This window comes from Phaenicophaeus curvirostris, chromosome 17 (genome assembly GCF_032191515.1).
Source record: "Phaenicophaeus curvirostris isolate KB17595 chromosome 17, BPBGC_Pcur_1.0, whole genome shotgun sequence".
NCBI lineage: Eukaryota > Metazoa > Chordata > Aves > Cuculiformes > Cuculidae > Phaenicophaeus > Phaenicophaeus curvirostris.
In genome coordinates this window covers 14,566,395-14,579,966 of record NC_091408.1, presented here as the reverse complement: position 1 = coordinate 14,579,966, position 13,572 = coordinate 14,566,395, and the positions used below count along the sequence as shown (strand labels likewise).

At 54.7% G+C, this 13,572-nt stretch overlaps 1 protein-coding gene across 14 annotated transcripts in view; it reads right to left on the bottom strand.

Moving 5' to 3' along the window:
- NCOR2 (nuclear receptor corepressor 2) overlaps positions 1-13,572 on the bottom strand; it is a 258,401-nt gene that overhangs the window by 52,804 nt on the left and 192,025 nt on the right. For 12 of the 14 annotated variants that reach the window (XM_069871338.1, XM_069871343.1, XM_069871331.1 and 9 more), the window contains 3 exons: positions 11,187-11,311; positions 10,122-10,294; positions 7,069-7,131 (listed from right to left, as the gene is read on the bottom strand). In XM_069871338.1, the coding sequence (XP_069727439.1) occupies positions 7,069-7,131; positions 10,122-10,294; positions 11,187-11,311 (361 nt within the window). The remainder of the gene's footprint in view (positions 1-7,068; positions 7,132-10,121; positions 10,295-11,186; positions 11,312-13,572) is intronic. The other 2 variants (XM_069871334.1, XM_069871342.1) reach the window with 1 other exon arrangement.

Here is a 13,572-nt window from a genome sequence, read left to right as displayed (position 1 = left end):
TGGAGAGATGTGGGACCCGGCACAAAGGACCCTGGGTGCTGGGGGGTGACGGCTGCCAGCACGAGTGGTGCCCAGCATGGTGTGACCCTTGCCAGCTGTGGGTAACAGCAGCTCCCGGCTGCCCTTTCCCCTGCCAAGCTCGCTGTGCCCCTTGGCCACTGCAGGGCTGGGGGACGGGGACTCTAACGGAGCAGCAGGCAGGTGGCTGCATCCATGCCAGGCTCACGAGGAGGAAGCTGCCTGCAGCCCCTTTACATTAAAAGCAGAGCAAAATAGCAACACCTGCTTCCCACGCTGTAATTCTCCGCAAGCTCGGGGAAAGAGCAGCTGAGACATCCCGGGATGCGCTGGTGAGCCCTCGGCTATCTGGGCACCCCAGCTGGGTGAGCTCCCCGGTGCCCCTCCAGCCTCCTCCCTGCGCTCCCCGGCACGCAGCCCGCCTCGGCATCGGCACCACACGGCCCTTCGTTCCGCAGCACAACTGAAACTATGACTAACTCACTTATCAGATCATAACGCTGGCTCGGGGCCGGGGCTCGGGACGCGGGGGCTGCCCGCAGGCACGCAGCTACACGCATCCCTGAGCTTCACCCCATCCTCTGAACCCCACCGCTGGACTTACGTGCTTCGGGTCCAGCTCCGGCAGGCAGCGTGCAGCGAGCGAGTTGGGAAGGACGCGGGTGTCGGGGCACTTCTTCAAAGCCCCCCTGGGCACAACAGCCTGCTGCAAAGCGCTGCGAGTGCTCCGCTCACACCCTCCCCACGCATTTTGCTTTCGCTCCCTCGCAGCAGCCGGAGACAGAGAAGAAAGCAAAGCTGGTTCCTTAAATCCTGGGGGCGAGAGGATTTCAGAGCCATGGGCAGCCGAGAGCAGCGAGCGAGCGGGGACCAGGGCTGGAAACCAGGTCACAGGCGGGAGACTCCTGACCCCGATGCCAGAAGTTGGGAACACATGCTCTGGTCCCAGAGCTGTTCCCTCTGGCGGGGCTGGCGAGCGAACGGCGTCCTCCGCGCTCCTTCTGCTTGCTGGAGCTCTCCGGCCAGCTGCAGCCACGGTTGGTAGGGTGGATGGAAGCGCCTCTGGTATTTTCTCCCCTACCTCACCTCGCTCGGCAGCTCGGGACTAAGGGGAGGCTGTGCAGTTTCAGGAGATGCCCGACGTCACCAAGAAATAATAATAATTACAAAAAATAAAAGGCAGGAGAAAGACGAAGAGAAGGAAGCAGCCGATCGAGCCGCAGTTCCACTCCTGCCAGCCCGGGGATGAGAAGCCGGTGCTGCCGGTATGTGGCGGAGCAGCGAGCGAGCTCTAATCTGTTCCTCTGGCTGACCTGGGGCTCGCTGTATCTGAATGTGACCTCCAGACAGAGCATTAATAACGAACGTGGCGCTGACCCAAGCTGACAAGGGGTGCGGCTGCTTGGCACCCGCTCCCGCCCTCCCTCTCTCACTTTCTGTCTCCCTCGCTCTAGTCTGAATGTCAGCGGCAGGGGGAGGGATCCAGGAAAACAAAGCTTGGCTAATAGTTTCCTCTGCTCTCAAGTGAATCAAAGGCGCTTTTCTTCGGGGAGGTGTGTGCCAGCAGATGCCATGGCACCCTGGCACGGCTTGGACCTCCTGCCCCGGCAGAGGAAGGATGGGGAGAGGTTTGGCGTTGGTCTCATCATGGGTGGACCAGGGATTCTGCTTCGGTACAAGCAAGCAGAGGATGGAAGGAAGAGATGCCTGGATAGCACAGTAGCTTATGCTCAGCATCTTGGAGCACAGAGGAGAAACCCAAAGGGGCAGCGTGGTGGGGGAGGGCCATCAGCTCGCACCCCCTCGGCTCTCCAATGGGTTTTTATTGGAGCAGCTCCAAGGCTTTCCAACACGGCTGCTCTGCTCCACCCAGGGCTTGGTGAGGGCACAGGGAGCCCGTAAAAGGGTTCCTTAGCGGGAGCTTGGATGAATTAACAGATCAAGGTCACAGGGGAAAACATAAGTGATCTCATTCCTCTACACCTGATGGTACCTGGTACAATCCTCCAGGCCCTATCACACCCACACATCCTCTCGGGGCAGGGATGGAGGCAGTTCTCACCATGGCACAGCCAAAACCTGCTGTAACCCCATCCTACAGAAAGACCGGCAGTATGGAGACAGCGACACCCCAAAAGCGCGATCAGCATCGCTGAGCAGAATTAGTGCATCGCAGCACTGCTCTCCCCTGCTGATCTCAGGGTGGTTTGCAGTGCGTGGGAGAACGGAGGCACAAGGAAGGTGAGTAACTTCTCCAGGGCCGCGGAGCCAGTGGGTGGCAGAGCCAGCCGAGTACTGGGCTCCTGACACTGTGCCAAGGAAAGCAGCAAGGATGGTGTGCGGGCAGCAAGCCCACATCCCCACAGGCGCCGGGGGTGTTGCCAGAGGGACTGCCATGCAGGCAGCCAGCTCGGCGTGTTCTCACCACAGTGGCAGGTGATGCTCACTCTTCCACGAGAAGGTCCAGCCTGACATGCACTTTTGGTGGCCAGACGTGAGCATGTCTCTGTCATGCCCCACCGCTACAAGGAAGCTTGCAGAGAAACTCCGCAGCAGCTTTCATGCCCACCATGCCACCTGTCCAGAGGGAGGCAGTGCCACTAAAAAAGGTGTGGGTACGGAGCGGGGATTCCTGGCCAGCTCAGCTCTAGTGCCCTCTCTCTGATCTGCTGTCCTGCCTGGGGACCCTCAGTTCCCCTTCTCCCCTTCGGAGGGGACGGTTGCAGGATCACTGCAGCAACCTGCTGCGAAAACAACCTGCCCAGCTCTTCCCATCCTACCACAACCCTCCTTCTGTGCTGTGACCCCAGCCCTTGGGCCTGTCTGATGGCTGGAACGGAATGGGACATCTCCCTGCTACCCAAGAGGTGCCATCCCCTATGACGTGGCCAGGAAAACAACTCTCCAGCACAAGGCAGAGAGCATGCATGGAGCAGCCGCTCCGGGCAGGCACAGCTCTCTCCTTCACCTGGTTCAGATATTATTCCTGCTCCCTTATTGTTGAAAAAATAATGCTCAAAATTAAAATGTAGGCTGTAAATTATAGTAATTACCCAGCAGTTCCCCCTGACAAGCCTTTTGTGTTTCATTCGCTGACACTCACTAAGCAAATCCTTGCAGTTTTTTCCTACACACTCACAAGCATTCAGCCAACGGTGGCAGAAAAGGCAGCTCCAGGGGCCACAGCAGGCAGTGACACCGCGGATGCTATCCTAGGGTAACACCTTGGCCGAAGAGCAGCAAAGCCCCTGCCTGGGATGGTGGGGACGGGACTGTAGCCGACCACAGCCACTGCCAGGGCGAGCACGGCCGATACACCCCTTGGATGCGGTTTTGCCCTTGCAGCAGCCAATCTGCTCCAACCCGATAATTCCCACCACATGGCTTCATCTGAACTTCATGGAAAGCAGGTGGCTTGCTTGGAGCAGGCAGATGCTGGTGCTCTGCCCACAGCGGGCGCTGGGGATGGGCAGGCTGGGCTGTCCTCGCTCTGAGCTCCGCTTGTACCCAGCCAAGACAGAGGGCACCCAGCTGCACCTCAGGCACGTCCCACCCTGAAGCCAGCACGAGGGACAACACACAGCGACCACGTGGGCTGCAAACCAGCTTCTCCAGCCCCGATTTACTAGCATCAGCAGGTTTTTACAGCAGTAAATATCTCCGATGGGAGTGGGGAAGGCTCCAGCATGAGCACAGGGGACACACGAAGGGAGGAAGGTACGGAGCTTGGCTCCATCCCACATTTGCAGCATCGCCCATGCTGCAGCCAAATTTTTGTAAGAGCAACAGCTGCCCTGACAGGACGAAGCAATGGAGAAAGAATGTGAAGACCCACACAGACCTACCTCCCCCTGCCCTTCAGGCAGCTGCTCATTAGGAACAACAGTGCAACCCCAAATGAGGGGTGGAGAACACGCTTGTGCATGTGTTTACACACCCACTCGAGCTCCAAACAGATCTAGTGCAGCGAGACAGCACGCTGAAAGGCAGCCATGTTCAAAAGGTGATGGGAGATGGCCTTCTTCTGCCTTGGGCTTTCGTTTGGCTCGGTGTTAATTTGAAGAAGCCAATATTTAAAAAAAAAATAAAATAAAAAATCCCACTTTATTTTAGTTTCATGGGCAGAAAGGGACTGGGAAAAATGGCTCAGGTCAGTCCAAAACTCATCTTACTTCTCGAGTTTGTTGCTGGCAGAACTGAAAAACAGTCGCAAAAGAATAACTTCTGTATCCAGGGAAATATTTTACATCTACCCAAAATGAACTATTTGGTAATCTTCATATTTAACTCTCTGATATCAGTGCTTTACATTGCTGCCTAGCTCTCCTCTGCCTCATCATGCTGACTCCATCCCGTGGCCTCTCCAGTTCCTTGGCCTCTGAAAATACGTAAAGAGCCCAAGCTTGGCTCTGTCCCCCGGGGCAAGGAGTGAAGAAGAGCCTCAGCAAGGTTCAGGAGGACTTCAGGTGAGCAATAACCTGCTGTTTCCACACCGCCTCTTCTCAAAGAGCAAACCCAATTGCTAGATGCCAGGGGGAAAACCCAGAGCCAGGGCGAGAACTGATACCAGACTTTGAAGAGTGATGTATGTCACGCCGAAACCTCCCAGTTCATCAAGTTCAGCTCTAGTGCTATCAGGGCTGCACTGCAACGCTGGGTGCTGGGGGAGCAAGAAACCCACCTGGACACTCCAGGCTGGCATTTGTTTGCTGCTCGCAAACTCCCTGCCCGCCTACCTTTAACTCCCAAAGGCAGGAGCTGCCTAAACTTTGCCTTTTAAGGAGCAGCCCCGGCCGCTGTGGAGCATCTCCGCACCCTGCCTGGTGGCAAAGCCAGGCAAAGCAGAGGCTGCTGCCCACTGCTCGTCTTGGGAAGGGAATGGGAGAAACCCTCGACCAACTCCAAGTAATCAAAACCTCCTGCTTTTATGATCTCAGCCCTGGTGCAAGGACGCCGTATCAGAAAAAACATGCTACCCCGTAATTATACCAATCTCTGTGCATTTTGACAGACTAGTGAATCAAAGTTTATTGTGTAATAAAAGTGCCATTAAGCAAGAACTTTCCTCTCGCTAGGTTTTCGTTCCCCTAGTTAACTTTAATAACACGGTACTCCCCTTTATTGTCTCTCCCAGCAGACACAGTCCTGCCATCTCCTGCCTGGAAACTCTCTGTGCAGCTATGCACCTCTGAAGAAGAGCAGATGACTTTGGTGTCTCACTGCCTCCGGGCTGTTTTCTTGTACTTCCCTGAGCAGAAATGACACAGGGTTTCATGCCATGCACAAAAAAGCCAGCAGTGGATGGCACGGAGAAGTCACCATCCCCATCTGCTCAAGCCCTATGGGGTGTTAGGGCTGACTCTTCTTAGGACTCGCGCCTTGCTTGTTTAACCCCCCGAACCAGCCAGCTGTGGGCTCAGACTGGTACCAGTATCAGCCCAGTCCTTACGGTGAGGAGGGCACTGCCTGTGCTTCTGAGCTCACGCCAAGCTGGGTGCCCACTGCCTCCTCCGCCCATGCCCAGCCGAGCCGGCAGCAGGCTCTGCTGTTCCCTCCTCCAGCCTCTGAGGTTACCTCCGGATTTTTGCAGCCGCTGCGAGTTGGAAACCCCCACCGCGCTGTTCCCTGGAAATGCCAAACACAGCCAGTTCGAAGCATTAAAGCGGCTGCTTCCTGGCAAAGGGGAATTTGGCTTCTCTGTAGAAGTCTGGTGTTGCAATCTCAGTTTCCCAGGTTGTAACGGAGGGGAAAACATCAGCAATTGGGCTTTACACCAGCAAATCTCCCTGCCTCGTCCTGGCCCGTGGGCTGGAATAATGTTACGTGCTCCCACGCTTCATCCTTCCTCCACACAGGCTTTGGCAGCTGGTTTTAAAACTCCTTAAGCGCACCTCCAGCATCCAGCATAAAACAGCAAGAGGCACTTTTTAACAACCAGATGTGATCTCCAAAGCAAAGCAGCACTCGGAAAAGATCCCTCCAACGACCCTTCCCTGCTCAGCACCTGCTTGCCCCTTTACCTGGCCCCAGGCCAGCGTGCTTCATTAAACTCTATCTATTAAGTTTTGAGTCTATAGAGAGCCCTGCTCAGCAATGCACAGGATTGGCACTGGGTTATAAAGAGAGTTGGAACAGCTTCCACACGAGTGAGCCAAACACTTTGGGATATTCACAGGCAAAGTAATCCAAGTCCACAGCTCCCATCGGCACCTGGGCAGCCAGCGCTCCAGAACGCGTAATCACCATCCCGGCAGCAGGTGCATTTTCCAAGCAGAGCCGAACCCGCTAACACGCCTGTTTGCGTTTGCCATCCCCAAACGAAACTCATTTCCATTTTAATTTCCCATTTACAATCCTCACTGGGCCAGGAGAGTCGTCAGCGATGCAAGCGGGCTGCACGGGCTGAGGACGTGAGCTCGACAGCCCATCAATAGGACGTGACTCTGGCAAAAAATTTAAAGCAGAGAGAGCTGGCGCAGGAGCAGCACGAGGAGGGGAAGTGGCAAGAAGGGCTGTGCTACACTCAGCACTTTTTAAAAACGGTCTCAGCAAAGGCTCTGAATCAGCGCCAGGATGTAAAGTCACCCCACGCCGCCCGCAGCCCCGGCTCTCGCGAGCTCCCCAACACACGGCTGTGGAGCGCCAACCTCTCCCTAAATCCCAGAAACCATGAACACAGGCAGATGCTCTCAGTGTGTGTGCAACAAATCACTCAAGGACTACAAACCTCCGGAGAGTGGCGTGAAGCTGCACCTCACACTACAGACACCAGAAGCTGCAGAAAGCAACAGGCAAAATGCTTTTCCAATTTCATACAGACACGGAAAACAGCTTCTAGGGCCAGAGAGGCTGAGCATGACCCTACAACACTGCCTGCCTCCCCCAAAACCCTGCCAAGCTGGGAATAAACTAGCAGTGGGACGAGCAGAATCTGGCCCCACAGCTCAGGGCTCACCGCTTGCACCGACTCAAGCGGTCAGACACAGTCCACCCCCGACTGCTGGGTTAGCTCCATCAGAACCAACAGCAGAAAGAAAATGAGAGGCTCACCTTTTTTAGCTGTCTCCATCTCCTCTTCGGTCCAGCGAGAGCTTTCATTCATCTCCAGAGAAGCTGCAAAGGAAAGGAGAGCAGTCAGCTGTGAATGGGACCCAGCAAGCTTGGTGAGCTCGGAGGAGATGCCTGAATGCCCAAACCTGTCCCGCACCCTGTTCCCCAGAGGCACAACTGGGCTGTGCAAAAGTGCTTCTGCAAGGAAGGCTGTCATGGTGCGGGCTCTCAAGGCTCTTCCATGCTATGGTAACCCAGGCACAGCACCCTTCTGGGATGCATCTATGCATCTCTGTGATTCAATACCTCTACTTTGGGACTGGAAGCGAAGCCAGATGGCTTGAGGGTGGCAGCAGATTTCCTGCCGATTTGGTGCCCCGCACTCTGGCCCACTGACAACAGGTACCTACGATGGAGCCGGTGCTGGCTATGTGCTTTGGAGGTGGCAGACGCAGGGTGGGACCGTCACCCATGGCGGAGACGGAGAAACGGCGTCACCTTGGCAGCGATTTCGACTGACCACATGTGTCAAGGGACTTGGCTGTGTTCGACCGCAGGCTCCCTTAGTGCGACCACTGGGCATCTCGGAGCCACTTCCAGCAACGCTGGGGGCTTGTCCAGAGCAGCACCTGTGGCAGGGGATGTGCTGCCCTGGCTGGGAGGGTTGGTGAGGGTTGCCAGCACCTGATGCTCCCCCTGCCCCCACCCTAGAAGTGCTGCTGGGGACACCGAGGTCCTGCATAAAGCCTTCACTGTGCAACAGTCCCGCTGGCAGCCTGGCACTAGAGCAAACCCTACAATAACAAATCAGGGTGTGAGTCAGAGCACAAAACAACTCGGTAAGGAAACAGATTTCCGGCTCAGGCTGCCAAGGGGTTATTACTCTAAACAACAGGCAAAGCATTATTTCAACAGTGATGAGAGATGTTTTGAGTGTCCTTTTAAAATGGAAAACAGGCCGACAGGTTCAGGATAAAGGATATGGGTGAGAAGAGAAGGAAGTATCTTCCAAGAAGCTCTACAAGAAGCTGAGACCTCGTGGGAGGACAACATGGGCTCCGACGCCCACGGCGTGGGGCAGACCAATCTCCTTCACGGGCAGCTAAGCCCAACCGCAGGTGTCACCTCCCGGCAGCCAGTGCAGGTCACTGCCTCCCCGAGAAATGCCGCCCCGTGGGACGCTGGCCAAGAAGAAGGGAAATCGATACCTCACCGCTTCCCCGAGCTGCGGGGAGAGCTGGGGCCACCACGCTCATTTACGTAAAAGCGAGTGTCCCCAACGCGCTGCGCAAGGCCCGTTGCTCAGCTTGAGGATGACTGTTATTGTATGGTAAAGAAATGTCAAAGCAACAGCCCATTTGGTTTGATTAATGGTATTTACTGAGGTTGCGCAGTTATGAAACAGATGCCTACGGGGAGCTCTGGCACACTGCAGTTAAACCACAATACGGTTTTGTGTTGTTTTTTAATGTTCAATTGGTATTTAAAATGCAATAACTTTCTTAGCCAACCTAAATTTAAGCGCTATTGGAGAGACATAAAGTAAAACCAATTGCTCAGATATGTCACTGGAATCGATTCATTCCCTTTCCCCAATTTAACATGGTCTTAAGTCTTTTCCTTGTGTTCACGGTGAAGTTTATCAAGGACTCTGAGATGCTGGGATAAAAAAATTCCCATCTAAGTCCCTGGCATTATGTGCTGCTTCTTTGTAGCATTTCTTAACAAGTTTGAGAGGGAGAGCAGGGCTCCACTGCGCTGGGAACTATTTATATCGCCTGTATGAAAACAGAGCACTCACAATCAAGGCTTCAGCCAGTTGTCAGCAGAGGAACAGGGAGGCGAAACACCTCCGGGTGATTTATAGCACATGGAACAGAACAAGCAAGAAACTGCAGAGCAAGGAACTGAGAGGAGTCACCCCGCTTTTATTTTTACTTGCCTTCGGTAGCACAGTAATAATTTTGTACTTGATAGAGTAGAAAATATAGGAAACAGCCAAATTCCTTGATGCGTGACTACTTTAAGTCAAGATATGAGCAGTTTCCCAGGGTGACCACTGCTGATGCAGACACAAGGGGAAGATGCACCTGCTGTGGGGCTGTGGATGCTGCCATGAGTTCCTGTGTAGCCCAAGACAGGCACGGCAGCATCACACGGCTCTGGTCGATTGCTTCTTGCAGCCGCAGACTGGCGCAGACCCTGGGTGCCACACTACAGGCAGCACGCTTTGCCTCATCCACCTTGCTCTGAAGCCGCTCCCAGCCTCTGCCCACTGTGCTCAGCCACCCTGCAGCCTTGGGCAGGCAGCATGGGAAGGACCACCATGCCTGGTTGGCTTTGGATGGGGAAAGATGGGCAGGGCCACTGGGGTCCAGCAAGGGAAATACTGCTTTTTGGGCAAAATGAGTGCAACCTGGTGTTAACAGCGTGACTGCAGCCAGGGTGGAGGCTCCTAAGCAGCTGTGACCCGCTGCCTCCTCACCACATCCTTCACCTACAGAAATGAGGAAAGGACCAGCCCGATTCCAAAGGCCAGGGTGTTCACAGACCCCACAGGCTGCAGCTGCTCAAGGCCCTGGCAAGTCTGAAAACAGAGAGGGCAGGAGGACTGGTAGAGACCTGGGCAACCAGGAGTGCAGAGCAAGCTCCTGTGCAGAGCTTGAGGGCACTTAAAGCCCAAGCTGCTGCAGAGGGAAACACGACTCCAGGTACAGGAGGTGCATGAGTCTTGCACCCAGCTAACACGCTGCTAATAACAACAGCTATCCTTTTCATCTTTTGCAATACTTGCCCTTAGAGGCCCTAAAACCCACTAAAACTCAGCCAGAATAACTCAGGCTTGCAAATGTGTCTGGCTCATTAGGGTGAACTGCACTGGCTAACTACCAGGACAGAGAAACCTCACTGCTGACGCTCAAAAAGGATTTCACAAAGAAAACCCTGCCTCTGTGAGCAGGGGAACAGTGTGGAGTGATGCCCCATCCCAGTAGAGTTGGACACCCCGCAAGCCCTGCCAATGTCCCCTGGTCCCCACATCTGCCACTACCTACCCAGCTCCGCGCTCTGCTGCGGGGTGGCCGCCTCCTCATTGTTGGCTTCATTTGCCATGGAGCGGGTGATGCGGCCTTTACGTCTGCCCTGGCTGTTGGCGGTTTTGCGACCTTTGGAGGTGACAGTTTCTTTCTCATCATTGTCTTCCCCGGACGTGTCGTCGTTCTTGTCCCTGCAAAAACAGGGAGGAAAGAAAAAACATTGCTTGGTTGCTCTGATTTTTAGGTCAAGCAATTATTTCCCTGCATGTGTTTGGGGATGTTTTTTTGTTGTTGGTCTTCTGGCGGGGCAGGTCTGCATTTTTTTTTGCACACGCAGGCTCTTTTCCTGGCTGGGAGCGAGCGGGTTTGGTGCTGGGGTTATTTGTGGTGGGGTTTTCTTTCTGCAGCTGGCTGCAGATCCACCACCAAGTGCACGCAGAGACCTGACGGAGACAGCTTTAATACCAGACCATTGAAATTCATCCCTGCCTCCTCCTCATTTATCTTCCTGAAAGGGACCTGCTGGTAAATGTCTTAGCAGCCTAGATATAATGAAGCCAGATGTTCTTTTAAACCAAGTATTAAGCCCATTACAGATAGCAAGCGGTCTGCGTGCCAACCTTTCCCTGCCACAGCTCTGATGCTGCCTGTTTGGTGTGAGGGAGGCAGTGCTGGCTGAAGCCCTTCATCTGGGAGCACTCACGTTGACATCAATAATGCTAAAGGTGAAGTGCTGCGCTCGGCTGCGCCTGGACTGCTCCTCTGACTCCCAGAGGCTCTCGCAACAACAAAACAAGCTGGAGGATCAGAGGGGCTTTGTGGGTCGATTGGCTTTATATTAAAATAAAAAAAAATTAGACACTCAGACTTGTTTTCCCAGCTTGGAAGCAGCAGTGAAGAGGAATGAGGAGGGGAGCAGGCTCTGCCCTTCCCTCCCTGTAGAGGAGGTGGCGTAGGCACCTATGGTCCTGCACAGGGTCAGGTAGATCTGGACCATGCTGCATCCCACTGCCACAGCCCCAACCCAATGCCCAGTCCTTCCTAGAGATGGAAGAGAGCAGGGCAGAGAGGGTTGTTCCTTACTTTGTCAGTTCTTCTTTGTCATTCTCTGTTTCCTGCTTATCTTCATCCTTCTCTCCCTCCTTCTCCTTTTCTTTTTCTTTTTCATCTTTCTCATCTTGGCTGCTCCGGGGCATTTGCTGCTGCTGCTGCAAAACAAGGGACATAAAATGAAACAGCCCCCCCACGCTGAGACAGATACATCACAGCACCTGGGCCAACCTAAACAAATGTGACAAAACAACGCTGCGGGGTAAGCGGCCAAGAGGGAAAAGTGCTGTGGGCAGCGGACACAGGCAGGGCGCTTATGCAGGCTGCGGGGTTGAGAGCTTTCTGGGGAGATCAGAGGTAGTTCAGGATCAGGCACGGCAGCCGTGCTCCGGCTCCTGTTGCAGGCAGCAGGACAGCCTCCAGCTGTAGCTCCTGCAGGGTCAGGCAGCAAGCAGGGACCCGACATGAGGGAAAGCAAGGAGGTGAGAACAACCCCTGTCCACTGCAGGTGATGGCTTAGCAACTTGGGTCACAATTTGCAGCCAGTGAGATGTGTTTTGGTGGAGCACGAAGGAGAGAGCAGCACCAGAGATGTCCCCAGGCTCAACAATACAAATGCTCTGAACTTTTTACCAAGCATCTGACATGGCCCTGTATCACCGGCAAGGGGAGATGCCCAGCATCCCACGCGGTCCATGCTGCCTGGCACCCTCAGTGGAGGCCGCACACCCAACTGCCCCAGCGCCGCTGCTGACAATTGGACTGAAAGCACCGTGCACGGTACTCAAGGGAGGGACACAGCAATTGTAGTAGTTCTGGACTTTGTTTCAACAGCTGCAGGAAGGAGGATGCTGTGGAGGCCTGCTTCCCCTGACCTCCCTCCTCCTGGCAACCAGCAAACTAGAGGCTTTTCATAGAGAAGTAGAAATTAGAGACAGAAATGGTAGAATCATAGAATCACCAGGTTGGAAAAGACCCACCAGGTCATTGAGTCCAACCATTCCCATTAATCACTAACCCATGTCCCTCAGCACCTCGTCCACCCGTCTTTTAAACCCCTCCAGGGAAGGTGACTCAACCCCCTCCCTGGGCAGCCTCTGCTAGTGCCCAATGACCCTTTCCGTGAAAAATTTTTTCCTAACGTCCAGCCTGAACCTCCCCTGGCGGAGCTTGAGGCCATTCCCTCTCGTCCTGTCCCCTGTCACTTGGGAGAAGAGCCCAGCTCCCTCCTCTCCACAACCTCCTTTCAGGGAGTTGTAGAGAGTAATCATTGCTCTCCCTCCCCATTGTCTCCCCTCAGCCTCCTCTTCTCCAGGCTAAACACCCCCAGCTCTCTCAGCCACTCCTCTTAAGACTTGTTCTCCAGCCCCCTCACCAGCTTCATCACTCTTCTCTGGACTTGTGGATTTATTAAACGATTCTGGTGCTGGCTAATGCAAGGCTGCTCACTCCAGGAACCCCTCTGGGCTCACCCAGACCCTGTCCAAGCTGTAGAGCTTTCACTGCCTCTTGGGAAAGGGTTAGGAGATGTAATGGGGGAAAATGACCTTGAAGTGGGTTTATCAGCAGAAAGTCCTTAGCAGAAATGGCCTCAAGCCTCAAGCTCCACGAGGAGAGGTTTAGGCTGGACATTAGGAAAAAATTCTTCACAGAAAGGGTCATTGGTCCCTGGCAGAGGCTGCCCAGGGAGGGGGTTGAGTCACCTTCCCTGGAGGGGTTTAAGGGACGGGTGGACGAGGTGCTAAGGGACATGGGTTAGTGATTGATGGGAATGGTTGGACTCGATGATCCAGTGGGTCTCTTCCAACCTGGTTATTCTATGATTCTATAATTCTATGATTCTAAGTCTGATTCCGTGAGGCCTGGCCTGGCCCTGAGCAGGTGCGGGTGTGCCGTGCCTGCGCCCCTCGCACCAGGGGAATTGGCCTGTCCCCGCGCCACAGGAGCCGGGAGGCTGCCTCGAGCACGGGCATTCATGAACACCGGCGCAGGGCACAAACTAAACCCAGTACCCCCACAGGCTGCTGCTAAAACGACAAATGCAGAGCTCTCAAAATGAGCTTCAGAGCATTTTATCAAGAAAGCTTCTGATACTTTCAGGTCCCAGTTCAACACGAGTCCTTCAAACACAGGTGCTGACACCACTGAAACCCCACGGACTTTCAATTCCTCCTCAGGGCCGGGGGTGGGGGCCGTGCTACCAGGACCCACGCGTGGCAGCCCGTGCGCGGCCAGGCCCCCAGCACCGGCACACACGCTGAGCAACCGGCACCGTGCCCGCCTGCACCGCCACCACGCTCCCGGCAACGCTGCCACGGGATGCAAGGTTCTGGGGTCTGGGAGAGTCAGGGAATGGCCGGGATGAGTGCTGGGTTGCTTATGACTTTCCAGTGTCCCTAGATCTCTAATGCTTGGGGCC